Here is a 25,665-nt window from a genome sequence, read left to right on the forward strand (position 1 = left end):
CGTGTGGGGATCTACGATTCTATAAAAGATGATCAAAATAAATGTTCCCAAAGGCTCCGTGCCTACGAGTTTCTTACAGTGTAAGTAGGGGGACTGACTCCAGAGTTCTCCAGGGCTATTGGAATTTTTTTTTTAACCCCTAGTTTCTAGAAGGTGAAGACACTGAGGTCTTCATTCCAAAGGGACTCTTTCTTACAGTCCGCCTGTCTCCCACCACTGCCACTTCTTAGAATGAAACTTACTGTTTGGAGTCGTGCTGTGGGATGCGCTGGCTCTCCAGTGGCGCAAGGAGCAGACGACTCGAACTCCCATGAAAGATCGGAAGTTCAACTTATGTCCAGAGATGGGAAGTCGCTGCCCAGAGAATCCGAAAGCGGAGTGATTTAATTTTCCCAGAATGGGTAGACAATCCTAGGTCCCCAAGTCCGGGTTTAGGACTCCAGGACTGAAGTGGGGGGAGAAGTTGCTGCCTGGGCTGGCCTAGGAAGTCCAGGCTCGCTCATTGGCTCCTCCCGGCGCAGGTGTGCCTGCGGGCCAATCAGAGGCGTGGGAGGGCGAGTCTCTCGGAGCTCACCTGGCTGCCCGCTGCCTGGTAGCCTCAGTATCGGCCTTTGGAAGTGACAGAGAAGCTTTCGTCCACCTGCGCCTCCCAGGAGCTGCGCCGCTCCGGCCCCAGCCCCATTTCAGCCCGCGCTGCGGTCGCCCCACCCCCGGCGCCACCACCATGGGCATCCGGCCGAGTCGCGCTCACAGCCTCATCTCTTTCCTCCTGTTGCTGCAGGTAAAGTCCGGAGTGAACTGGGGGGGAGGGGAAGGGGGCACTTTCCTGGTGGATGAAGGAGGGAGGGCTGTGGAGAGACTCTGATCCTTCCCTTGGAGTGAACTGCAGTTGTCCCCGGCCCCGGAGCAGCCCTCCTCACGCCCATCCTTTGCTCTGAGCCTTCTTTTCACCGCCCCCTTCGCTCCCCTCGCCTCCCCTGAACCCTTCTTCCTTCCTACGGGTTATAGTCCTAACTCCAATTCCCGGGAACTCTCCTTGGAAATTGAAGTTTGCAATCAGGGTTGGGGGTGGGCGTACACCTGGCTCTTAATTCCCCTCTCGAGCTGCCGTCCGACCCCTCTAAGCCACAAATAGGAAAAAGCACAGCTCGGAAGACCCTCGCACTTATCCAGCACCTCCCTCTGGCCCCGCCCTCTTTTCTGGGGTACGGAGGTGAGGGTGAGGTGGCACACTGTACCCCAAGTTTTAGGAGAGAAATCTGAGCTGGCCCAAAAGTCAAACTGGCCGTGGGTGGGGGTCTGGGCGAGAGAGGACAAGCCTGGGGCGAAGCCGATGTAGGGGGGAGGGGGAGAAGGGGAGACTCCCGTATATTTAGGGTTGATGGGATCTGTGACTGAAGGAGAGATTTCCGGGGTGGTATGGGGGCAGGGTGGAAATCTTCGAGTGAATAAAAGTGAGAGTTGGGGAGCGGTGGAATGTTTGGGGAAGGGCAGATGTCTTGAGGGGAGGGCAACCCTGGGCTTCTAACTGGTTGAGATCAGGTTTTGGGGAAGGGGAATCAAAACCCTTTGATTTGGGAAGGATGACCTCTGGACTGGACTGACTTTCGGCCGCTTTTTTCCTCTCTGCAAAACTTTGGGAGTCCCCCGGGAATAGCTTGCTGTGCGGATTTCTGGGGGGGAGGGAGCGGCTTAAGGCCCAGGACCAGGCCCTCTTCTCCACCCCACCCCCCTCCTTTGGGGCGAGGCTGGCAGGTTTCGGTGCGGGGGAGGAAGGCAAATCCCCTTCGGCACCAAGTCACCCCGAACCCCTTTTCTTTCCTCCCCAGGCGTCGGAATGGCTTTGCCAGGACACAGAGCCTTGCCGTCCAGGTTTTGGCTCCGAAAGTTATACCTTCCAGGTGCCCCGGGCACTTCTGGATCGAGGCACAGTCTTGGGCAAAGGTAAGAGGACTGTGGGGGAGGGGTGGCTGCTGTTCCGGTGCCCAGCCCCAGGGGAAGGGTGGGGAATCGATAACCTAGGAAAGTGATGGGCCCGGCATCTGGGAAAGCACTGGGCCCCTCCTATTCTGGCTGTGGTTTTGATGTATTTAACCTTTTTGCTGAATTCCAAGAGTGGAAATTAACCTGTGTGCAAGGGAATCCCTTTTCCGTTTGGAAGTGACTTCAGCCCTAACCCATAGTTATTTGAACTTGCTAATGTCTCTACATTTTCCTCCCAGGGAAATTCAATTTAAATTTTTTTATTTAAAATTTTTATTTCTTACATTTTTATTGTTATGTCAAACACTTCCTTATTAGTCATTGTTAAGAACAAAGCCATATGTAACCAAAAAACCCCAAATAAAAACGAAGATACTCTGATGTGAAGTGGAAAGACACTTTCTCTGGAGGTAGCTAACATTCCCCATCCTAAATCTTTCAGGATTGTCCCAATTCATTGCATTTCTGAGAATAGCCAAGTTTTCACAGATAATCATCCTCCAATATTGCTGTTTTTGTGCACAATGTTTTTCCAGGTCTGTTTATTTCTCTGCATCAATTCCTGCAGATGTGTCCAGCTTTTTCTGAAAACCCTCTGCTTATCATTTCTTATAGCACAGTAGTATTCCATTTACCAACATATAACACACTTTGATCAGCCATTCCCTAGTGGATGGACATCCCCTCAATTTCTAATTCTTTGCCATCACAAAAAGAGCAGCTATAAATTTTTTTTTTTGGTACAAGTCTATCCTTTCCCCTTTTTTATGATCTCTTGGCATTTTGGAGATCAAAGGGTATGCACAGTTTCATAGCCCTTTGAGTATAATTGCAAATTGCCCTCCAGAATGTTTGGATCAGTTCACAACTCCACCAACAATGCATTGTATCCCAATTTTGCTGCATTCCTCCAACATTTATCTCTTTCCTTTACTGCCATGTTTACTATATTGGCCAATCTGATAGATGTGAGATGGTACCTCAGTGGTTTTTTTTTTTTATTTGCCTTTCCCTAATCAAGAGTGATTTAGAGTAGAACATTTTTCAGATGAATATAGATGACTGATTTCTTCACCTGAAAATTGCTTATTCATATTCTTTGACCATTTGTCAATTAGGGAATGGCTTGTGTTCTTATAAATTTGACTTCGTTCTCTATAAATTTGAGAAATTAGACATTTATCATAGACATTTGTTATAAAATCCCCCCCTTTGTTGCTTCCCTTCTAATCTTGGTTAGATTTGGTCTTTTTGTACAAGAGCTTTTTAATTTAATATAATCAAAATTATTCATCTTATAATCATCTCTTGTTTGGCCATAAATTCTTTCCTTCTCCAAAGATCTTCCAGGTAAACTATTCTGTGTTCCTCTAATTGAGTTTTGGTATCACGATTTATATCTAAATCATATATCCGTTTTGACCTTATCTTTGCAGACGGTGTAAGATATTGGTCTATACCCAGCTTCTGCCATACTATTTTCCAATTTTCCCAGCAGTTTTTGTTAAATAGTGAGTTCTTATTCCAAAAGCTGGGATCTTTGGGTTTATCAAACACGAGGTTGCTAAGGTCATTTACTCCTGTATATTGTGTATCTAATCTTTGATCTACCATTCTATTTCTTAGCTAGTACCAGATTGTTTTGATTTGCTCCCTTATAGTACAGTTTAAAAGTTGGCATTGCTACATCTTAAATTATTTAAATGCCTTTTTTCCTATCTTTGCAAGGTTTTTCTTCATAGGGTTAAAAAAGTGAACGGATAATATTCCTAATTGATTTAGAAAATAAAAAAAACTGAAAACTCTTGATAACTGACTCAGAGGAAAAGCATGTGAGTGACTTGGTCATTTCTTGGGCTTATCACTGTGCTATCAGAATTATGTTTGAGTTCCTTATCTTGCTGGCGGAAGTTTGGAATATTATTCACTGGATAAATGATTGAAATATGCTATATGTTGAAACTCCTCCCCCTCCCTCTCTCCCTTTCTGAGTAATATAATTTGTAATTTAATTTTAGACATTTGCCTGAGGGCTGGCCCTTGGTCTCAAAAAGATGATATCCTTAGAGGAAGGACTTGTAATCAATTCTTCTTGACTCCCAAGGTCAGCCCTAAAGCCCTGAATTTGAATTCAAAGATTTGAATTCATATCCTGCTTCAGGACACTCATTCTTTGACCTTTCTTTTTTTAATTAAAAAAAAATATATATTTTTTTGCCTTTGCCTTCTGTCTTGGAATCAATTAGTTCCAAGGCAGAAAAGTGGTAAAGGCTAAGCAACTGGGGTTAAGTGATTTGCGCAAGGTCACATAGCTAGGAGGGAATCTGAGGCCAGAGTTGAACTCAGGACTTCCTGTCACTAGACCTGGATCTCTAACCACTGAGCAACCTAGTTAAGACTCTATGAAAGTCTAAATTAAATTGCATGAGCACCGAGACCATATTTTATTTACTGGTTGCAATTTCCCCTAGTACATAGCAGAACATCTTAGAGATATGTATGTGTGTTTCTGTATGTACAGAATTTGTGAAATATTGTCTGTTCCTGAGATTTCATCAGTAAATGAATTTTGATACTAATGTTGATCAGTAGCTATTTTGTAACTACTAGTGTTTGTTGCCTGGGAGCCCAAAGGGTTTGGAATTAGTCCAGAGTACCTCGAAGAGATAAACTTAACTCAGGTCTTCCTATTGCTAAGGTCATTCACTTGACTGGACTGCCTCTCTCTTTCCATTGCATATGGTTGCTTAAATGTTAGAAGTTGAGAGACTAGGATAATAGTCAAGAAAGGTGCCACACTACTAGTTCTATAACCATGAACAAAATTTAAAGAATTGAAGTATTTCCCTGTCAACATGGAAATCTAGAAATCCCCAGTTTATTTAGTTTGAAGGTAGAAACCCCAGGTTTTGACCTTGTCACAGGAGAGGTTTCCCCCTGTCTATTTCACCAGACAATAGACATCCACTTCAGGCGGGGAGACAAGGTCAAAACCTAGGGTTCAAACCAAATAAACTGGAGATTTCTAGATTTCCATGTTAACATCCCTTTAACACAGTGTATGTGTATTCGGAGCTTAATAAATATTTGTTGGAGGACTAAAATAGTCGAAAGATTTGTTGGAGGTAAGACAAGTCAGATATTGAAGGACATGAAGGATTTTGATGAAGAAAATGGGGACATAGGAAACATAAAAATGAAAAGGGGTAGTCATTGTTCATGGTTGGGCCCCACCAATATAATAAAATAGTTATATTAACTAAATTACAGACTTCTACCAATTCAGCCCCCAAAGGCTTACTTTTTAGAAGCAGAAGCAAAAGCCATAGAATCTTGAGGGAATAATAGTGGTGGAGGGGGGTAGAAACCAAAGGAAATATTGATTGTAACTCTCTACCTCTAGTGCCTTCTTCCATTTTTTGCTTCAAGGTTTTTCTTTAGTATTTGGGAATAAAAAAAGAACATCATCCCTGCTGGTAGGATGAAGGCTTATAAGGTCCCTGGGTTCCATTATGGATTTTAAATTTGTCACTGGAAATGACTTATATGAAGATTTAAATACAAGCAACCCAGACCCCTCAAGGAGCTTTCCAATGGGGGAAGATTGAAGGTAAAGAGAACCCAGAAAGCCAAACTTTATTAACAAAGAAAAGTTGTAACTTGGAAAGTGATTAGGCTTACCATTTCTTCTCCCTTATTACTATTAATTTTTTTTTCCTCTCCTGTATCTTTCCTGGATTTTTTTTTCTGATAGAGAAAGTATTTGTCTTGGCTTTCAGTTTAGGTTGCTTGATCTTCTGTTTGTGGGTTCACAGAGCTTAAACATATCTTCCTTTTGGATCAGTCATCCCCCATTTTTCTCACTTTAGAAAGATTTAGTGAAAGGTTATAGAATCCATATGTCTGGTACCTAATTAGACAAGAAGACAAATCCCAAATCTTATTTGGGAGTTTGTTTCTCTCCCCTGTAGTCAGTATGACTGATCCCAAACTTTTCTTTCTTCATCTAGTTACCCGAGTCTGATATATAGCTAGCTGCCTTAAAGAGAAGGTATTAAGAAACTCCATCCTGCCTCCATTGACTTACATCAAAAGGAAGAAATCAGAAGGGCAAGCCCTAAGCTTTCATGTACTACTAGGGCTTTCTACCAGCATTTAAGGAAGACCATAGGCAGACATTAGAGATATAGTGTCTAGGCTATTGGACTTGAAATTAGGAATGCCATGGTTCAAATACCATCTCAGATATTAGTTGTGTGTGATGCATTCTGCCTCAGTTTCCTTCTCTGAAAAATGAAAGTTTTGAACTTGAATGGCCATTAAGGACCCTTTCAATTCTACATCAATGACTATCATTCTTGATGCAATAGATAACACATTTGGGACTTTCTTTCACCTTTTTTTTAGAGACCAGACAAATTCCATGTAATTGATAGATTATCTTTTTATTTGAGAGCATTGCCTTTTGTGTTTGTGTTTGTATATCTAGCACCTTGAAGATAGATGTGGAATTAATATCTCCAAATGGAATTAGATGAATCATCAGCCAAGCCCAGATAGGCACAGTATCTGCTGCAGATTCTAGTGAGGAAAAAAGTAATAGGTGCCTCCCCTCTCCATCTCACTACCTCTGTCCTTCCATTCCCTCCTTCTGTCCCTTGCTTCCCACCTTTATCTCACATTACTCCCTTCCATGTGCTCTCCATTGCAACCAAATTGGATTATGGTCTGTCCTCTAGATAGACCTCCTGGATACCCCGAATGCCCTCCGTTAGCTTTTTAACTTTTATTCCTGTCCCTCAAAGCCCATCTCAGAGGTCTTCTCCTTCTGGAAGTCTTTGAATCCCCACCATAATTTCCCATTACCTTTCTTTCCCTTCCTAGTTCAAAAAGCACTTTGCATGCCTCCTCCCTAATGCACTTATGTAATGGCTGTATTTATTATAAGACTGTTTGGAAAAGATAATGTCTCAGGGCAGCAAGGTGGCTCAGTGTTGGAGTGCCAGATACTTCCTAGCTATGAAGTTACTTAACCCCATTTGCCTAGCCCTTGCTCTTCAGTCTTAGAGTTGTTTCTAAGTCAGAAAGTAAGGATTAAAAAAAAAAAAGATATCTCTTAGTGACATCCTTTACTCTAGGAAAGGAATTGGGCTTAGCTCTCCTAATCAGAAAGCTCTAATGGGCAAAAGGGAACAATTTAAGCCTTGAGACTGCAAATGTAAAAATTGCCTGGTAGTTTTAGAAGTGTAAGGAAAAAAAAGTTTGTATTTTTTTAAAAATCCTTACCTTACTACATTCTTGAGATCAAATTTGGACCCGGGATCTCCTGTCTCCTGGCTTGGCTTTCTATCCATTGAGCCACCTAGATGCCCCTGTTTATATATATTTTTAATCACCTGAAAAGAAAAGTTGTGACTTGCCCTCTTTTCATTTTAAAATTCAAATTTACTCCTTGCCCATCACAACACTAAAATTTAAACATTTCTTTTATTCCTCGCCATTCAGGGCTCATCAAATAGTATACCAAGTGCTTAAATGAATTCTTGTTGCTTGCTTGACAACTTGTTACCAGATGAGCCCTTCAGATGTGTCCCCAGCCTCTGTGATTTTAGGAGTCTCTTGGGAAACTGAGGAGGAGGTTGGAGGGGTGGGGTTGAAATGTTACCTTAGTTCAATTCTCAACAAACATCTCTTTTGCACCACTATTATATGAGTCACTGTGCTAGGGATGCAAAGAGAAATAATCCCTACCCTCTAGAGCTTTACATTCCACTGTGCAGAGTTAAGTAAAGACCCTCTATTTTCAGAAGCAAATTTATGCCTGAAGTGCACAAAAAAATTAGTAGGATTTTCTATCTTTGAAGGCACTCAAAGGGCTTGATGATCTTTTAATGGCTTTATTTGTTTTATTATTGTTGTTGTTAAATTGTCTTATGGTTCAGTAGTGGTAGTAGTAGTAGTAGTAGTAATAGTAACAGTAATGGTGGTGGTAGTAGTGGTAGTAGTATGGGTTTGGACTAAGTGACTAATAGGGTCCTTTCCAACTCTGAAATTCTATGGTTCTATAATTCTGAGAGGGAAAGATCCAACAACTGCAGTTGGGGGTAAAGGATGGCAAAAGACCTTGTGTAGAAGGAATTACAGATCCAAGAGACATGAGCCAATGGGCAGTGCCCTCCAAGTATGGGAGCTAGAGTGTTGTCTTGATTGGAATCAGGAGAGTACTGGCAAGGCAGGTGAGCCCCAAAGTGGGGAGGGCTTTCAATGCCAGGCTATTTCTATTTATTTGGTCTAGATAGAGGTATTTTTGAGCTGAGTGGCTGGGTAGATCTTCTTGGTCTTGGGAATACCAGTCTGGCAGTTGGGTAGAAGGTGATTTGGAAATGGGGGAGTCGAAGCAGGGAGATCTGTCATGGGGTGAGGGGGGAGTGTCAATTTTAATTGCAGTTGTCTAAGTGAGTCAGAAGGACTCAAATTAGGGCAGAGGCTCTATATGAGTAGATTTGGAGGCTGGGTTGAAGCAAGAAATTTTCCTTGGGTTGGTGTCAATAAGCCACTTCCATAATTTTCTCATGCTTTAGAATCCCCAGATTTGTACCCCATTGGGCTCCATTTTCCCTGGCTACATGTCTCCCTCAGCCGCTGGTTATCAAACAAGCCAGGCAAGTTCTTTGACTGACTCCCCAAGTGCGCTAAGCAAACATCCTCTGCAAACACCACCATGGTCCAGAATGCCCTTGGATAGAAAATGACATTTTGTACAGTTTTCCTCACACCCTCCATTAGTATAGTCTGTTGGGGCGACCTTTTAAAAGAAGCTCATGTCTTACATTAGGAAAAGCAGTCTGATTTTTATTGTGGAAACCTAGTGGGAGGAAAGAGGGGAAGCACGGGCAGAGTATATGATCTTGGGTTACTCCTTTACCTTCCTACTTGGTCAGTGGCTCTCAGTTTCTAGAGACATTCGCAGCAAAAATCTTTAGCATCTCAGTCAGTAAGGGTGGCTGAGCACCTACTGTGTGCCAGGCACTGCTAAGCACTGGGGATGCCAAGAAAAACAAAAGATGGTCTGTGCCCTTAGGGAGCTCACATTATCACTACATAAGCCAGTATATACAAAGGAGCTATATACAATGGGGAAAGTGAGCAACAGGGGCAAGGAAAGGATTCCTGTACATGAGATTGATTGTAGACTTGAAGGGCTCCAAGAAAGCCAACAGTCTTTCTCATCCAAGCTGGAAGTTGGCACCACTCATGGCCTGAACCCATTGGGGACCTGATCTGTTTGTTCCCTGGTTTGATTTTAGAAAGTTCCACATTTCCTCTGAAAGAGGGGTATTGGACTTAGTGGGGACACCCTATCGATTAACCCTGCTATAGCTCAAAACTCCCAAGCTCGTTCAACCCACTAGCCTCCCAAGGAGCAAGGATTACAGGCATGTGCCACCATGTATGTGCCCACCTTTGGTGCTTTTTAATCAGTTACTTCTGAAAATGCTCCTGGATAGGCTTAGCTATACAACTTGAAAACCAGTGACATTAACCCAAGCACCACAGTGACTTATCTGAGAGTATATATAGCATTCCATCCCCATAGTTCTTTTATCCCATTTCTACTGAAAGAAGGGAAGAGTTTCCTTTCTTTTCCAGGATCAGGATTGGACTTTTGGGTTACTTTTCCTCTGCCTTATTTATTTTGTTACTGACGCCTCTCACTCTACTCTGATCAGTTCATACAAATCTTCCCATGTTTCTCTGAAATTTCTCATTCTTTGGTTGCTCTGGTGCAGTAATATGGTTCCATTCCATTTCAGTGGCAGCCCATTCAGCCCATGGTGATGGGCACTCACTTGCTTTCCATGTTTTGATACCTCGAAGAGCACACTGCTATAAACACATGAAATCTTTCTGTCTTGCCTCCCATGGGTGCTCTGGGGAAAGCTTTTTATTATATCATTCTAAATCCTCTCCCCCCAACTTAAACTTCTTCCCCTGGGCTAATTCTCATTCAAATTGTGTTCTGTGAGTTTTTGTTCCCATTGAATGCATGTAGCCAGGGAATGTCTAACCTATATTCCCTTAGACTCCCTAGTGTGCAAGTGTGTGTGTGTATGTGTCTGTGTAGGGGGGTATCCATTAAAATGTGAAATTAAAAAAATTAAAAAGTTTAAAATTAAAATTAATTAGTTAAATTTAAAAAATTTTAAAAAGGAATACTTGGGAAAGTTTGAGCTTGACTTTTCGAAAAACCAGTAAAGATGTAGATGAGCTAATTGGTCATCCTCTCAGGACTTAGTGGGATAATTGAATAATGTCACATATAATTAATAGGAGAGCTTGTAAAATGCCAAAATACTTTCCCAATTTTGAATACATTAAGTTTAGGCTAGGACACTGTAGACTGGCTTATGAAGGCACTGCCAGTTTTGAGACAGATCCCCACAGTAGGTTATATTGAAACTAACCCTTTGTTTTATGGCATGAATACAGAGACCATTTGGGCTAGAAGGAACCTTAGGCATCACTTAGTTGAATTCCTTCCTCTTATGGATAAGGGAACTAGAAGTAAGAGACTTGACCGGAATTATGGTGTCCTGAGCCCAGCAGCTAAAGGAGCTTGCTTCTCCAGGGGAAAATGTTTTGTTTTTTCCTTTTAAACCCTTCTGTCTTAGAAGCAATTCTAAGTCTGGGTTCTGTAGCAGTCCAGCCCATAGGTATTAGGGAGAGACAAGGATTGTGAATGGGCACATGGCCATTCTGCGCATGGCAATGAACTCTGTTCCCAGCATGGCTGGAGTTAGGGCACAAAACCTTGCTTCCCTTTGTCTCACTCACCTGAGGTTAAAAATTCCACCTTCACCTTGTAATTTGCAATTATCCAATGGCAATACACTATGTAATTCATCTATATGTATTGAGGCATTATGTAACTTATCAATATGTATTGAGTTCATTTGCATATCAAAAAGAATAAATTGGGAAGCCATGGCCAGCTCCTCTCTCCTTGGAAGATCTCACAGGTTTGCTCAACACTCTTTCCACCTTTCTTTCTCCTCTCTATCTTTACCTGAGGCCTGGCCTTCAGCCAGGTGTCTTTCTTTCTTTTCCAATGCTAATACCTCTCTATTAGTCTCTATTCATTCTCCCAGCTTAACTATATCATCCCCTGACCAGTGCAGTGTTAAATTGGGATCTCTGGATGGAATATAGCCTTTCAGTGATGTCCCTTGATCAGAGCATGGCTGCGGCTCCAAAATATTAATAATAACTGATTACTGACTCATTATTGACATCTCAAAGGTTGGGTCTTTCATACCCTTCGCGGGATCCAAAACTTCTATCCCTTTTCTATTTTCCTACCATAAGGCTTCCCGCTGGCCGGGAGGCTTTAGGTTCCAAGGCAGAAGAGTGGTAAGGGCTAAGCAATGGGGGTTAAGTGACTTGTCTAGGATCACACATCTAGGAAGTATCTGAGGGCAGATTTGAATTCAGGGCTTCCTGTCTCTTTAATCCACCCAGCCACCTAGATTCTCTCAGGGGAAATGTTTTTAAAGTGAATTAGGAAAGGGTGACCTTGAGATGGAGTTGAGGACTGCAGCCAGGGCAGTGTATCCTTGTAAGTGCCTGTGTTCTGATGCTCCATGACTTACTAGGTAAAGCAGGGTTCTTTGTGTGTAGATTCACTTAATCCCCCAGGCTCTGGTTCCCAGCAGAGAGCTGCTCATTTGCATCCCAGGTGTAAAGATCAGGTGAGACATCTTGTGTTCCACATGTCTGAGTAAGGAAGCAGCAGATGATAAGTTAGATTCTGGAGGTTGGAAACCAGGCAGATAGCACTGGTGGTCGGTTATCTTATCCCACTTATGGAACCCTTCCCTCTCTTCCCCCCCTCAAGCAATATTTCCCTCAAAAAACTTCCCTTGGACCTGAGAATCTCCTTCCTGGGAACCTTGGATTCTAGACATTGACAAAAGATTTTTATAGAAATTAACAGCTCAAACTTACTATTCATGTTTCTTTATTTTTTCTCAAAAAATTTTTAAAACACAAGGCTCATCTCCCAGTGTAACCCCCATTGCTTCCTCCCTTGTAACAAAGAAACACTTGGGCAAAACTATCCTGAAAAGAAAATGGAGTCTGGGGGTGTAGGCATCATTTTCCACTTGGAATTCCACACCCCTCTCATGATTTTTCCTCTGTTCTCGGGAATCAGTATTGGTCATTGCAACTAAGCCAAATTCGGAAGCATTTTATATTAGTGTTCTCAATTATGTTACCACTATCATCATGTGCATTGCTCTCTTGGTTCTATTCTAAATTCTTCATTTCTCAAGGTACAACAATATAATTTTATTTAAGCCTCCTTTCTTAGAATTGATACTGTATGCTGATTCCAAGGCAGAAGAGTAATAACCTTTCCTTATATCTTAGAATCGCTATCTGTCCTAAGATAGAAGAACAGTAAGGGTTAAGAAATTTGGGTTAAGTGACTTGCCTAGGGTCACACAGGTAGGAAATGTTTTGAGGCCAGATTGGACTCAGGTCCTCCAGAACCTCCAGGCTTGGCTGCCTAGTTGCCCCTGATCAAGTGGTTCTTAATGCAACATTAACACCTTTTTCTTTTAAACATTTTTGATAGAAATATTCCAATATATTTGATTTCCTTCCTGTGTATTTTGTGCATAAGATGAAAATGGAGATTTGAACCCCAGACTTCAATCCATAGAAGTCCTTGGTACTTCCCAGAATTCCCTATAATCTCACCTGAGTGCGAGAACAGAATTTGTATTTAAACTGGCTGTAACGTCTACTTCGGCCTCTTCCTGCACTCGGAGATTGCAAGGATGTAGTGAGTAAACTTAAATATAATACCTTTTAGTAGAGAAACTAATTTAATTGTTACAGTAATGGCAACCACGAAGGGAAGAACATAAAAGAACATAATTTTGAGGTGGGGATCTGTGCAGATCCATATGCCAGACATAAAAAAAAGCCTCATTGAGGGGTTTTCATCCTATGTATGTCCCTCTTTTCAGAGTAGGAAACAAGCCCCCTAGAGAAGATGTAGACTTTAGTGCAGGCTGCAGAACCCAGATTCCCCATCACTGTTCTTTCTGCTATAGTGTTTCTCTTGGTACTAGAAAATCTCTTCCTCCAAATGGAGAATGGTGAGAGTAGTTCTAGATAATGAGTATGGTCTGAGGCCAAATTTGAACCCAGTACTAGGCTTGACTCTCAATCCACTGAGCCACCTAACTTCCCCTAAGTCAATATCTTATTTGCTATATCTATAAATGCTATTCAGCTTTGAGTAAAATGCCACCCAGAATTCTTTTCATTCTAATCAACCTATAAGTGTTTGCCTGCTATGCACAAGGCACAGTGTGCTCTGTTGGCATTTTTGATCCAGTACCAGGAATGATGAACTCATAGCTGAGGGACATTGCAGTATTGAGGAAGTGGCACTGAGAGCTGGCTTTGAATCTTAGCTCTGCTACTTCTTAACTGTGGCCTCAGTTTCCTCTTCTGTATCCTGGGGGTGAAACTATTTGAATTTATGATCTCATGAGATTGTTATGAGAATCAAAGGCTCAGGGAAACCTGTTGGTCCTCAGTGGTCCATGACCAGAGGGGATCTCTTGATAGCCCCCACTGTTAGCAAACAAGATCATCTCAGGGCAGAGCAGCTGCTAGATTGAATTTGGTGTTGGTAGATCTTCGTGCAATTTCTGGTAGTATCACCTAGTTCCATGGGGACAATGGAAAAGCCATTTAAGGTCTCTGGGCCTCAGTTCCCTGACCTGTAAAATGAGATCAGGAATTTCAAAGATCCTTGTAGCTTTAATTCTGATCTTACAATCCTCCTCCATTCCCTTGTGGACTCAGGTATCACAAAGATTGTCCCCCAACAGGAAAGCACCTATTTTTCCAAGTTGTCCTGCTATGGTAAATTACTGGTTCCCCAATCCTAAGTAGGCCATTGAATTCTGAGCTATCCTATCAACTCCCTTCTTCTGCTATAATTTCCCAATCTTCCTCCATGGTTAGATCACAATATTGCAGGATCTACAATTTATCCTATATGTATCTAGTTTGTACATCCTTTCCACGTCATCTCTTCCATTAGATGTAAGCTTTTTGAGAAAAGGAACTATGTTTTTTTGCATTTTTAAAAATTTGTAGTGTTTAGTAAAGTGTCTGGAACATACTTGACTGACAGGAAGAGAATTTCCCCCACCCACATCTTTTTTTTCTTTAACCACTTCTGTTTTCGTTAATAATCATTTCCTCCTCTTTGGATTCCTTCATAGAACAGAAATGTCCTAGATAGACTTCAGGTCTTCTACCCCAAGAATTGAGTGTTTTGTTTTTGTTTTTTAATATTCGTTGACCATTCTTTTTCTAGATAACCTCACAGATTATTACTTCTATTGATTCTGGAGGGAACTAGAAATAGAACTCGTTCTATGGTTTGTTTTTTATTTGAAATAAGTTTTTTTAATTATATTAACATTCAGTTATCTCACCCCCTTTTCTCCTCCCTGAACCATAGAAGACATCCAATCACCCCACAAAAAAATACTTATATATAAATTATGTCTTCTGTGTTTCTATTTACCAGTTCTTTTCCTGGATTTAGACACTCACAAGTTATTCTTCTGCAGCTGTATATAGTGTAGTCTTGGTTCTCATTTCACTCTTCATTATTTCATGTAGGTCTTTCCAAGTTTAAAAAAAATTAACCTACTCATCATTTCTTACGGAGCAGTAGTATGCTATTCTTAGCCATTCCCCAGTTGGTGGGCATCCCTCAATTGCCACGTCTTTGTCACTACAAAAAGAGATGTTATAAATATTTTGGAACATGTAAGTTCTTTTCCTTTTGCCCTGATCTCCTTAGGAAACACTCAACAGAGCAATTGCTGGTTCTGAGAGTAGACTAATATATTATTTGTACATAAATAATATATTTTATATATATGTAGACATTTTATACCTCTGCATTATATTGGTTGTTAAGTGAACAAGAAATAAAGTCGGAATTTCTTTTTTTAAACCCATACCTTCTGTCTTAGAATCAATCTTGTATATTGGTTCAGAGGCAAGGACTAGGCAGTGGGGATTAAGTGACTTGCCCAAGGTCACCCAGCTAGGAAATGTTTGAGGCTATATTTGAACCCAGGACCTCCCATCTGAGCAACCCAGCTACCCCTGGTTGTTGATGTTTTTTTTTTTGTTTGTTTTTATGTGTTTCTATGAGTAGGAGGCAAGGGAGTGCTGATAAGAATGTGAATTCATAACCCAGTTTGTACAATGGTGAATTTCCTGTCTAAAATGAAAGCAAACTCTCTTTAACTTCAGGTAAGTCAATGACTCAATTGTGGAATCGTAATCGCTGGGCACTGAATCTTGACAGGTGGCGAAGGGGGAAGGCAACTGAGTCATTGACACCTGATGGGTTTGTCTCCTTTTTAGTGCTTTCAGTATCTGAGAGATTGAATCAGCTGTTGGTGACCTCATCTTTTTCACACTAACAGGTGCCACAGTCTAACCTGATCCCACTCAGATCCAGGGGATTGGCTCCATGCCTACCGTCTCCTTCCCCAGAAGGAAACAGGACCCTCTGCAGAAACTGAAGCACAAATGTCTCTGATAGCTTGTCTGTTACCATTTACCATGCCTTCTTTCTTCACTGCTGGGTTTCCTGGTTACTGATAAGGAATAGGACCCAAGGAAAGTCAATGGGCTCCCCTCATTTTCCTGAGGTTCAGTTCTAGGTTCAATTCTGTTCACAGATTGATGTGCTTTAAAAAAAAATGCTCGACACCGTCTTCAGGGTCACGTTCAGGCAGCTGAAGAATCTGAGTTCTTGTGGCTGGTCAGGAGGCTTGTTTGATGGCAGGATTTAAGGGCAGAGGAGAATGAATTCATCCTGGTGTCAGAGGAATGGTTCCCTTTATGCAAACCAGCTTCCTGGGATTTGGGAATCTGTCTGATCCGACAGCAGCTGCTGAAGGAAAAAAAGAAGAAACTTTGCTCTCCAGATGTTGGGATAGTTTCTCCAAAGAAATAATATGTATTAGAATAGTCAGTGGCCATCGAAAATGGACCCGCGTATTGTAAGGTGGCAAAATAAAAAAGATGGTGTAAGAGGAATCAGGGAGGGGGTTTAATATCATTTAGTCCAGTTCTGCCTAGCATCTGAGATGCAACATTCCCAGGATGTTTCTGGTGTTGATGGAGATGATGGGACAGAATTAAGGATGAACTACAGACATTTTTCTAGAGCAGTTTTCAGGTGAGGTCAAGACTCTAGATATTTGCCTTATTTCATATGTCTTAGGTGGTCAGTCCTCCCCCCCACCCCCAACATGGTCTTGTTGTAGATAACCAGAAGCAACCAGGGAGTACTAGACTTTGAGTCAAGACTTGAGTTCAGATTTTGCCTCAGATACTCAATTAGTTCTGTGAGCTTAAATTCTAATTGCCTTTGTTTTCCTACTTTGTAAAATGGGGGAGATAATAATAACCTCAAAGGGTTGTTTTGAGGATTAAAGGATAATAGCAAATCTTAAAGCCTTACATAAATATGCCAGCTATTATTATTACAACTAATGATGATCCTTTTTTTTTCAAACCCTTGCCTCTCAAAATCAATATTTTGAATTGGTTCTATAATATAGATTGGTTCTAAGATAGGATGACAATAAGGGCTAGGCAGTGGGATTAAGTGACTTGCCCAGGGTCACAACAGCTAGGAAGTGTGAGGACAGATTTGAACCCAGCACCTTCTGTCTCTAGTCTTCTGACTCTTCTGCCTTCTGAGCCACCTCACTGCCCCAGTAATAATCTTTTGGCTTGGATCAAGGACTCTTCTTCCTAGACTGACTCATCTCCAAGAAGATTAAACATTCAAGGGTTAGATCAATGAATCTAGAATAGAGAAAGTCAAGAGGAGATTGATTGGCCTTGCTCTGTATATGAGGACAGAAAGAAAGAAAGAACGTTTATAAATTGAATCAGAAGAGATTTAGAAAAAGAGCTTTGCTAGGAGCGCCATGATGCGGTCCTGAGGTGGCCCATAGAAAAAATTGTCCTGTTATTGTCTGAGTTAGCTCTAACTGGTCAAAGGTCCCAGCTTCCATGAAGAGAGCTTTCTAACCTGTGCCCTGGCACCAGCCACATTCCACCTGGCTCTCTACCTTCCTGCTCACTCCCTATTCCAAAAAGTGGGAACAATGTCCCTATTCCCTCTCTCTATCTAGCCAATCAAAACTCAAGCTCTCAAAAGACATCTGAGTTTACTTAGGAAGGCATGCATAGGAGGGAGAACTGCCTGGGCAAAGGTGGTTTATGAGGATATGGTGGAATTCCTTGACAACTCGGACTCAATTACCTGGGAAGACATATTTTCAGGGGAGCTGTGAGGCAGATGGGGCTGTGTTGGCTGGAAGGATGTTTGGGGAAACCGGCTTCTAAAAGGATTTTGTAAACTGCAGTTTTCCTGATCCAATCATAGAATGAATTTCACTATCAAACCAGGAAATCTGGGCAAGCAGATTTGGGGTGCCCCCCTCCCCCCAGGGCAGAGTTTAGCAGCAGCAGAAATGAAGAGGCTTATTTGGAAAAGGCTGAAACACAAAGAGCAAGAAGGTCTTGGGGCTGATGGTAATCTGTGCTACAGAGATTTGTTTATCTCTTAGAGCTCCCAAAGGGAACGTGTTGGTTCCATTACCTTGAAAGAGTATTGCTTGTTGGGAAGCAGCAGCCCCCAAACTGTGGAGAGAGCCTTGGATTCACTTCTTGTTCTTGGACCCTAAGCTTTTCTGAACCTCAATGTCCTCAACTGCAAAGGGGTGCAGATGGAATAGACTCATCCCTTCCAGCTCTGAAGCTGTGATATAGACATGAAATCTGTGATATAGATTTGTGTGGTTTTCTCTCCCATCCTTCTGCCCCTAGCCCTTGAGGAATTAAGTACCCATGAGCCCATAGTATTATGTATTGGGCAGGCTGGTTGGTTAAGAATGTGACTTGCCCAGGGACACACAGGTAGGGAGTGTCCAAAACCAGATTTAAACCCAGAACCTCCATCAATGAACCAAAAAGATATATATGTAAAGTGCTTAGTAGGTGCCATGGAAATATGTATTCCTCCTCTTGGGAATACAAATATAAGCAGAAATAAAGACTTCTTGTCTTCAAGGAGCTTTCACTTAAAAGGAAGCTGGGCAGAAGGGGTGGAGAAGGACCCAGTAGAAAAAAAGTCCAGAGCCAGGAGTGGGTCCCAGAGAAGAAGGAAGTCATGACGCATCCGGGCACTCTTCTTAGAAGATAGAGGTTCTGGGAGGAGCCCTTCAGTTCTAGGGGAGGGTGGTGGAGGAAATCCGGAGCCTGTGGGAAGGTGTGAAGGAAGGAGGGTTCTTGAATGGACCAAGATGTAAAAATTGTTTAAAAGGCCAATAGATTTGGGTTGTAGATTGTGTTTGATGTTGGGGGAAGAGTAGGGTGGATAGCTGGTCAAGAATTTTAAATGTGAAAGGGAAAAGGAGTTTCTATTTTTATCCTAGAGGCTATTGGGAGCCCCTGGAGCTTTTTGTGCTTGAGACTGGCAGGTTTGACCTTTGTCTTTTGTTTTTGTTTCCCCCCAAGCTAGGGAATTTGAATGAAGTCTACTGATCCTGCCCCTCCCTCATTACTAGATTTTAAGTAGTGCTAGACCACTAATCAATCAGTCAAACCAGCTAAGAATTTTTAGAGTTGAAAGAAACTCCTGCTGTGTGACCCTGGGCAAGTCACTTACCCCTCCTCCCCCCACTGCCCAATTTTTACTGCTCTTAGATCTTGGAACTAATACACAGTATTGATTCTAAGCTGAAAGGAAGGAAGGAAGAAAGGAAAAGTTCTTAGTGGGGGAGGTTCATTGTTCTAGGCTCCCAGTTTCCATCTTCCCAGCCCTTGGTGTGGGGGAAAGGAGTTGTGCACTGGACCAAGGAAGAGAGATAGCAAAACCTAGGACTGAAAAGATGTCTAGGCTGAGCTCACATCTTGCAACATCCTTGGATTGTAGGCAGACTCATGATTGCTTATTGCCCTTGGAAATTCTGATTAGTTGATTAATCATTATTCACAGATTTTCAGCTGCTCTGAACTATGATACCAACTGGGATGCCTTGAGTAAGAGTTAATTCAGAAGATCATAGACCTAGAACATGAAGGGCATTTCTGGAGACATCTAGTTCAACTCAGAGGAAGGAGAGGTCTAAATAGATTAAGTGGCTTGCCCTAGGTTACAAAGGCAATGTCAGAAGTTGGATTTGAATCCAGAACCTCTGATTACTGAGGTGGTCTTTTTTTAGGAGGGATTTGGTCTGGAATTGTTCAGTCCTATCTCACTCTTTGTGGCTCCATATGGAGTTTTCTTGGTATAGGTACTGGAGTGGTTTGCCATTTTACAGTTGGGGAAACTGAGACACACGGGGTTAAGTGATTTGTCCAGGGTCACATAGCTAGTAAGTGTCTGAGGCTGGATTTGAACTCATAACTTTCTGATTCCCAAACTTGGCACTCTAGTTAGCTCCACTTAGCTCCCCAAGAAGTTGGACTAGATGACCTCTAAGTTACCTTCTGTCAACAATTTTGAATTGTTTTCTTTTTTAAACTCCTGCCTTCTATCTTAGAATCATATGTGGAACAGTTCCAAAGCAGAAGAGTGGTAAGGACTGGGAAATGGGGGTTAGTGACTTGCCCTGGGTCACCCAGCTAAGAAGGGTCTGAGGCTAGATTTGATTCCTGGACTTCCTGTCTCTATCTATTGAGCCACCTAGCTGCCCCAAAGCCCATTCTTTAAAGTCTCCTCTCTCACATATAATCAGAGCACCTCATCACTGTAGAAATTAGTATTTAGACAGCAGTGAGCAGAGCAATTCTAGTCTGATTAAATCATTGAGAACTTGGAGGTTCCTTGTAGGGACCTAATGTGGACAATGTTGTGAGGAAAAATTCAGTGTGTTTGTTGACCTGCAGACATGGCAGCTACATCACATTCCAGTATGGCCGCAATTTCTCGAACATTTAATGAAGCCCTGCCTGCCTGGGAGATCACAAAGTGATCCAGAATAATCAATGGCTGAAACTGATTTTAAGGAAATGAGATTTTTAAAAAGTTCATTTGAGTAACTTTCTAGTTAGTTTTGTTGAAGTTAGTATCAAAATCAGCAGATTTTCTGGGTTGGCCCATACATAAATCCATGTACAACAGGCAGCTGGAACTAGGAAGATGCTGGGTGGCAGGGAGAAGTCTGCATGAGAAAATAATAGGGTTGTAGATCCAATTGGGTTTAAATGTTGCATTTATCAAGACTTAAGTTTTCCTTTCACAAAAGGGATTCAGTCTTCTCTGAAGCATTTGCTGAGCGGAATAGTTTCACTGTGTGTCTATGGAAAGGAATCTATTATTTGACATCAAAATTTAAGTCATCCGGAGTTCAAAAGACAGATAAAGTATCTCAGAGATAAAGACAGACTTTTAGAATGCCGCATTTTCGCCTAGATTTCTTACCTCTAAACAAAAGTAGCAAGCCTTCCTTCCTTCCTTCCTTCCTTCCTTCCTTCCTTCCTTCCTTCCTTCCTTCCTTCCTTCCTTCCTTCCTTCCTTCCCTCCCTCCCTCCCTCCCTCCTTTCTTCCCCTTCTATCTCAGAATCAATATTGGTTCCAAGGCAGAAGAATGCTAAGGGCTGGACCATTGTGGTTAATTGACTTGCCCAGGGTCACACAGGTAGGAAGTGTTGACCCTAAATTTTGAATCAGGTCCTCTCAACTCCATGCCTGGTTCTCTATCCACTAAGCTACCCAGCTCCCTCTTTCCATATTTTTTTTTCTTTTAAACCCTTACCTTCTGTCTTGAAATCAATACTGTATATTGGCTCTAAGGCAGAAGAGTGGTAAGGGCTAGGCAATGATTTCCTTCTCCAGTTCATTTTTATAGATGAGAAAACTGAGGCAAATTGAGTTAAGTGACTTGCTCAGGGTCACACAGCCAGTAAGTTTCTGAGGCTAGATTTGAGCTCAAGTCTTCCTGACTCCCATGCTCTATCCACTGGATATGCAGTCCGACCTAAGCTTAATTTCAACTCCTTGTCCTCTTGACTTTTAGGGGGTGTAGTAAATCAGGTTTTAGAATTTTAATACCTTGTTTTCTTTGTAATTCTACATAAAGACATGATTCTGAGAATAAATATAAATATATAAAATATAAATATAAATAAAGATGTTGGACTCCTTACATACTTTGATCCTTGTTCATCTCCTCTAAGGCATGATCTCCTAATATACAAAACCCACCAGTTCCCTTGGTGGAGCACCAATCCCAGGAATGACCCTTGTAATTGATAAGCATCTGCCCATACCCCTCGGGTGGGCGAATGACTAAAGGTAGGAAGATCATTCTCAAACAATACTTAAATGACTCACCATCAGGTAATGGGAATGTGGAGCACTAGGAACTATTGAGTGGCTAAAGTAGAAACCTATGGATGATTCATTCCTCTGGCCATCAAGAGAGCCTCTGGTATCTGGGAAGTGAAAATTGAGCTGACCATAAAATGTAGGGAGTGGCTCTGATTTTTGAGAAGATATGGAGGACCCAACATAAGGTTCTATGCCTGGTTCCACTCCATAAAGCAACTAGGTAGAAACCTGTTTGGGGATTTTACTTTGGATTTTGCATTTTGCCTTTCCCCCCTTGATTTGTCTTATTTATTTATTTATTATTATTATTTTTTCATAGCAAATTTTCTCATAAGTTTTTTGAAGTTATATGATCCATATTGTCTCCCTTCCTTCTTCCCTCCCCATTCCCTGGAGTTAACAAGCATTTTTTATGTGTTTTTTTTTTGTCATTTTGGATACATTGTCACATTGATACTTTGCCTCAGTGACTTAGGAGATATGGTCTTTGAGAACTGCCCTGACAAATTCACCAGGTTGCCAGGGTACAGGGATGGGTTTGGGAGAACTTTGGGTGGCTCGTTTAACCACAGCTAGCCCTGTAAACAGGTTTTTTGCTCACCAGGCATAGTCTTCTGGAACCCTAGGTTCCTTCCTTGCCTTTGGAGAAAAGAACTGTAATAAAGGATTTTAAACAAACATCAAAAAACCCTTCCTGAATGCCAAAGGAAGGAGGGACAATGATGCAAATTAGTTTATGCCTCTAACACCCCCCAGATCACTGCATTTCTCATAAATCTGCTGCTTCATATCAAGCTTTTCTTCACCGTCTTCTGATTCATGATAGATCTATGCTTGAAGAGATATATCCATTTTCTTTTTTTTAGTTCAATAGTTTTAAGTGAATGGGCTTCAGCAAGATCAGTACACTATCATCTGGTCTGATAGTTTTCATTGTCTCTAATAGCTGGGGCTCATGAACTTGTGTTTTGGAGGAAATTTTTTTGCTTTGTTTTTACTTTCTTTGCAATCTGCTATGAGTAGGGCCAGCCCTCCCTAAGGGTATGGGGGTCCTTGGTGGTGTGATGGCTTTGTCCAAAATGAAGCTAGGAGACAGTTTAAGTTTTCATCTGCAGCCAGGCATCACAAGAACTGTTTCGCTTTGGCCTGGACTGATTTTTATTTTTATACCCTCAGTGGTTATGCACATATACTTGGCAAACAGTTTCATTTTTCGACATACATGCTTCCTTTCAGGTAATGGAATAAGTCATACATTAACTTAAATTGTTGGATTGACATTCTATAATTATCCTACCTACACACTTTTGATTCCATGGATTCTAACAACAAACGCAAAGCTTTACAAAAGATGTGTTCTCCCTATAGGGTAGGCTTAACTAGAGGTCACTTTCTCATTAACCTGTGAGGTGCCAGACATGCAGTTAAGCTAAGAATTATTATTCATTACACTAATCAAATACATAACCAATCAGATTTCTAAGGATATAATCAACACAACATTGTTGCCAAATCTGCCAGGTCAAAGGATACCATCAACATAACCCAGTTTTAAGTATTATTCCAATATCAGGCTTTCATTTTCTAATGTTTCACTAAGGTATCCAAGACATATTGCCTTGCCTACAGTTAACAACAATCCAGTGAGGTGGGGTGGAATTTACCAGCCTCTCCATGAAAGGCAATTAATATACCAGATCAGGGAGGCTTGTCCCTGGCCTGTATGGGGATGGAGCATCTAAATACAGTTTTGTTAGGGGTTTTATACCTTAAAAAGGGGGGGTTCCTTCTATGATCCCTTATCTAAACGGGTACATTGGAATCCTTAGGTTTAATTTTTTAAGTAGCATCTCTTGGCAATATTCTAAGGGGAATTTCTGTATCATTACATATAAGGGTAGAGTTTTCCTGGAGCTGAGTGAGAATAGTATTTGTAACAATTCCCATAATAGGGGGTGTTAGTGAGAGAAGGGGGGGGGGTATCTGAACGGGTGTTTCCATTCCTTCCTGAGTGCCACTTTGCAATCCTTGGATTCCATCTGTGACCACGTCAGACAGAATGGATTTGATGGCTCCCAGCAGCAATCCTACCTATTTTATTTTATTCATTTATTTTTTATTAACATTTTTAACCCTTACCTTCCGTCTCAGAACTGTTATTGGTTCTAAGGCAGAAGAGTGGTAAGGGCTATGCAATGGGGGTTAAGGGACTTGCCCAGAGTCACAAAGCTAGACTTAGGCTTTTAATGTTAGTTTAGTTTTTGTTAAATTAACCATCCTCTGCTTGCTTTTGATAGCGGAGAGGTGTTCCAACATTATTCCGTATCTCCTTCAGGCTCCCTCAATGCTTCATATATCATGGGCACTAAAATCTTTGGAAGTTGGTCTGGATTGAATGAAAATATGGCCTTTGTAGACTCATCTCTAATATAATAATACTTTTTAATATGGAATATATAATAATTTAAAATATGTATATATTATGCATATATTACTTTGAAAGTTTTGCAAAGTGTTTTACATGTATTATCTAGTTTGATCCTCACAATTCTTTTAAAGCAGGTGCTACTGCTATTTTCTCCATTTTACTGATGAGGAAACTGAGGCTGAGAAAGGTTAAGTAACTTTGTCTAGGGTCTTCCTGGTATTTTATCTACTGTGCCACCAAAGTGTTTCATATTAAATTTGTGAATGGGGCTTCTGTCATTTCCAGATTGGAATTATATCTCTTCTCTCTAAGATAGTATAGTTCCCAAAGATCAGTATGGTTCATGGATTGGACCTCATGATCAGAGGTTTTAAAATTGAAAATTTCCTTAGATCTAGAATCCATTTCATTTTGCTCCCTTATAATTTTACAAATGAGGACAATGTAGACTGCAGTCATGATAAATAGCAGAGCTAGATTTTGAACCCAGGTCCTCTAATGCCTGATCCAATGTTCTTTACATTACATTACCTGTCTGTCCCCAGGAAAGATGTCCAAGGAGCCATCTTCCTCTCCCCAACATTGTTGCGGTTATTTAGTTTCAGTTATGTTTGATTCTTCTTGGCAAAGATACTGTAGTGGTTTGCTGTTTGTTTCTCCAACTCAAAGGTGAGCTGGATTTGGAGAAAATTGAGGCAAACAGGGTGAAGTAACTTGCTGTAGGGCACATGCTAGAAAGTGTCTGAAGCCAGATTTGGACTCAGGATCTCTCCAATCTCTAGACCTGTCTCTCTCCAGTGACCCATGCAGCTGCCCCCATCTTTGCCTTTTAATTAGCTGCCCCATCCCTCTGTCTCTGTTCAGCTCTTACTGAGATCTGTAGGCATCTGGGTGATTACTGAAATGGCTAGGTCCTTTCTTATGTTAATATGAGCATTTACAAGCACATGAGCTTTTAATTTATATAGGATGCTCAATATGTGGGTGCACAGTCACAGCACACACAATCTAGGTATGTAATTACAAAGCTTAATTGGTGGAGGTGTCGCTTTTCTCTCCCCTTTAATAAGCAGGGCTGGCATGGAGATCTGACAGGGGTCAGTCGCCCCACTGCCTTCAAAAGGCTGTGATTTTCATTGTTGCCACCTGTGATTTCATCCATGATTCTCCTGGCAAGGAAACTCCCCTTTTAACCATTGTAGATCAGCAACAGTTGGGTTTGGTGAGAGGCAGAGGAAATCAATGAAGCCTTTCTCAGCATCATTTTTTAAATGCACAAAGTGAAATACATTGGATTACAAAGGAAATGAAAAGCTAGTTAAAATAATTTTGTATTTTTTTTTCTACTAGTTCATGGACCCCCTAAAATCTGTAAGCATCAATTGCATACCTTTAGTACTATAATTCTCTAGAAATTCTATGTGGGAGGTAATTGACTTTTTTTTTTTTAAGATTTGGGTTGTTTTTGTTGCTGTTGTTGTTTTTAAACCAATATATTCCATCTAGTGTGGCACCTTTTTTTTTTTAATTGAACAATTGCCTTCCATCCTGGGATCAGCTCTGTGTATTGATCCCAAGGTAGAAGAGCAGTGAGAGCTAGGCAATGGTGGTTAACTGACTTAACCTGGGGTCATACAGCTAGGAAGTATCATGTTTGAAATCTCTGGACCTGTCTCTCAATCTACCAAGCCTCCTGGCTGCTTCCTTTCACTTTTTTTTTAAACCATCCCATAGCCATCCCCTATCCCAAAGAATCCACAATAAAAGGGATGTGGGGAGAAGA

General features: G+C 41.4%; 1 protein-coding gene across 1 annotated transcript in view; it reads left to right on the forward strand.

Annotated features, from left to right (window-relative positions):
• Positions 1 to 646: 646 nt before the first annotated feature.
• The window catches only part of CDH1 (cadherin 1), a 69,997-nt gene continuing 44,978 nt past the window's right edge, over positions 647 to 25,665 (forward strand). Inside the window, exons 1-2 of the mRNA XM_007477350.3 lie at positions 647 to 781; positions 1,830 to 1,944. Coding sequence (XP_007477412.1) covers positions 725 to 781; positions 1,830 to 1,944 — 172 coding nt within the window. The 5' untranslated portion in view covers positions 647 to 724. The remainder of the gene's footprint in view (positions 782 to 1,829; positions 1,945 to 25,665) is intronic.

Source organism: Monodelphis domestica, chromosome 1 (genome assembly GCF_027887165.1).
Source record: "Monodelphis domestica isolate mMonDom1 chromosome 1, mMonDom1.pri, whole genome shotgun sequence".
NCBI lineage: Eukaryota > Metazoa > Chordata > Mammalia > Didelphimorphia > Didelphidae > Monodelphis > Monodelphis domestica.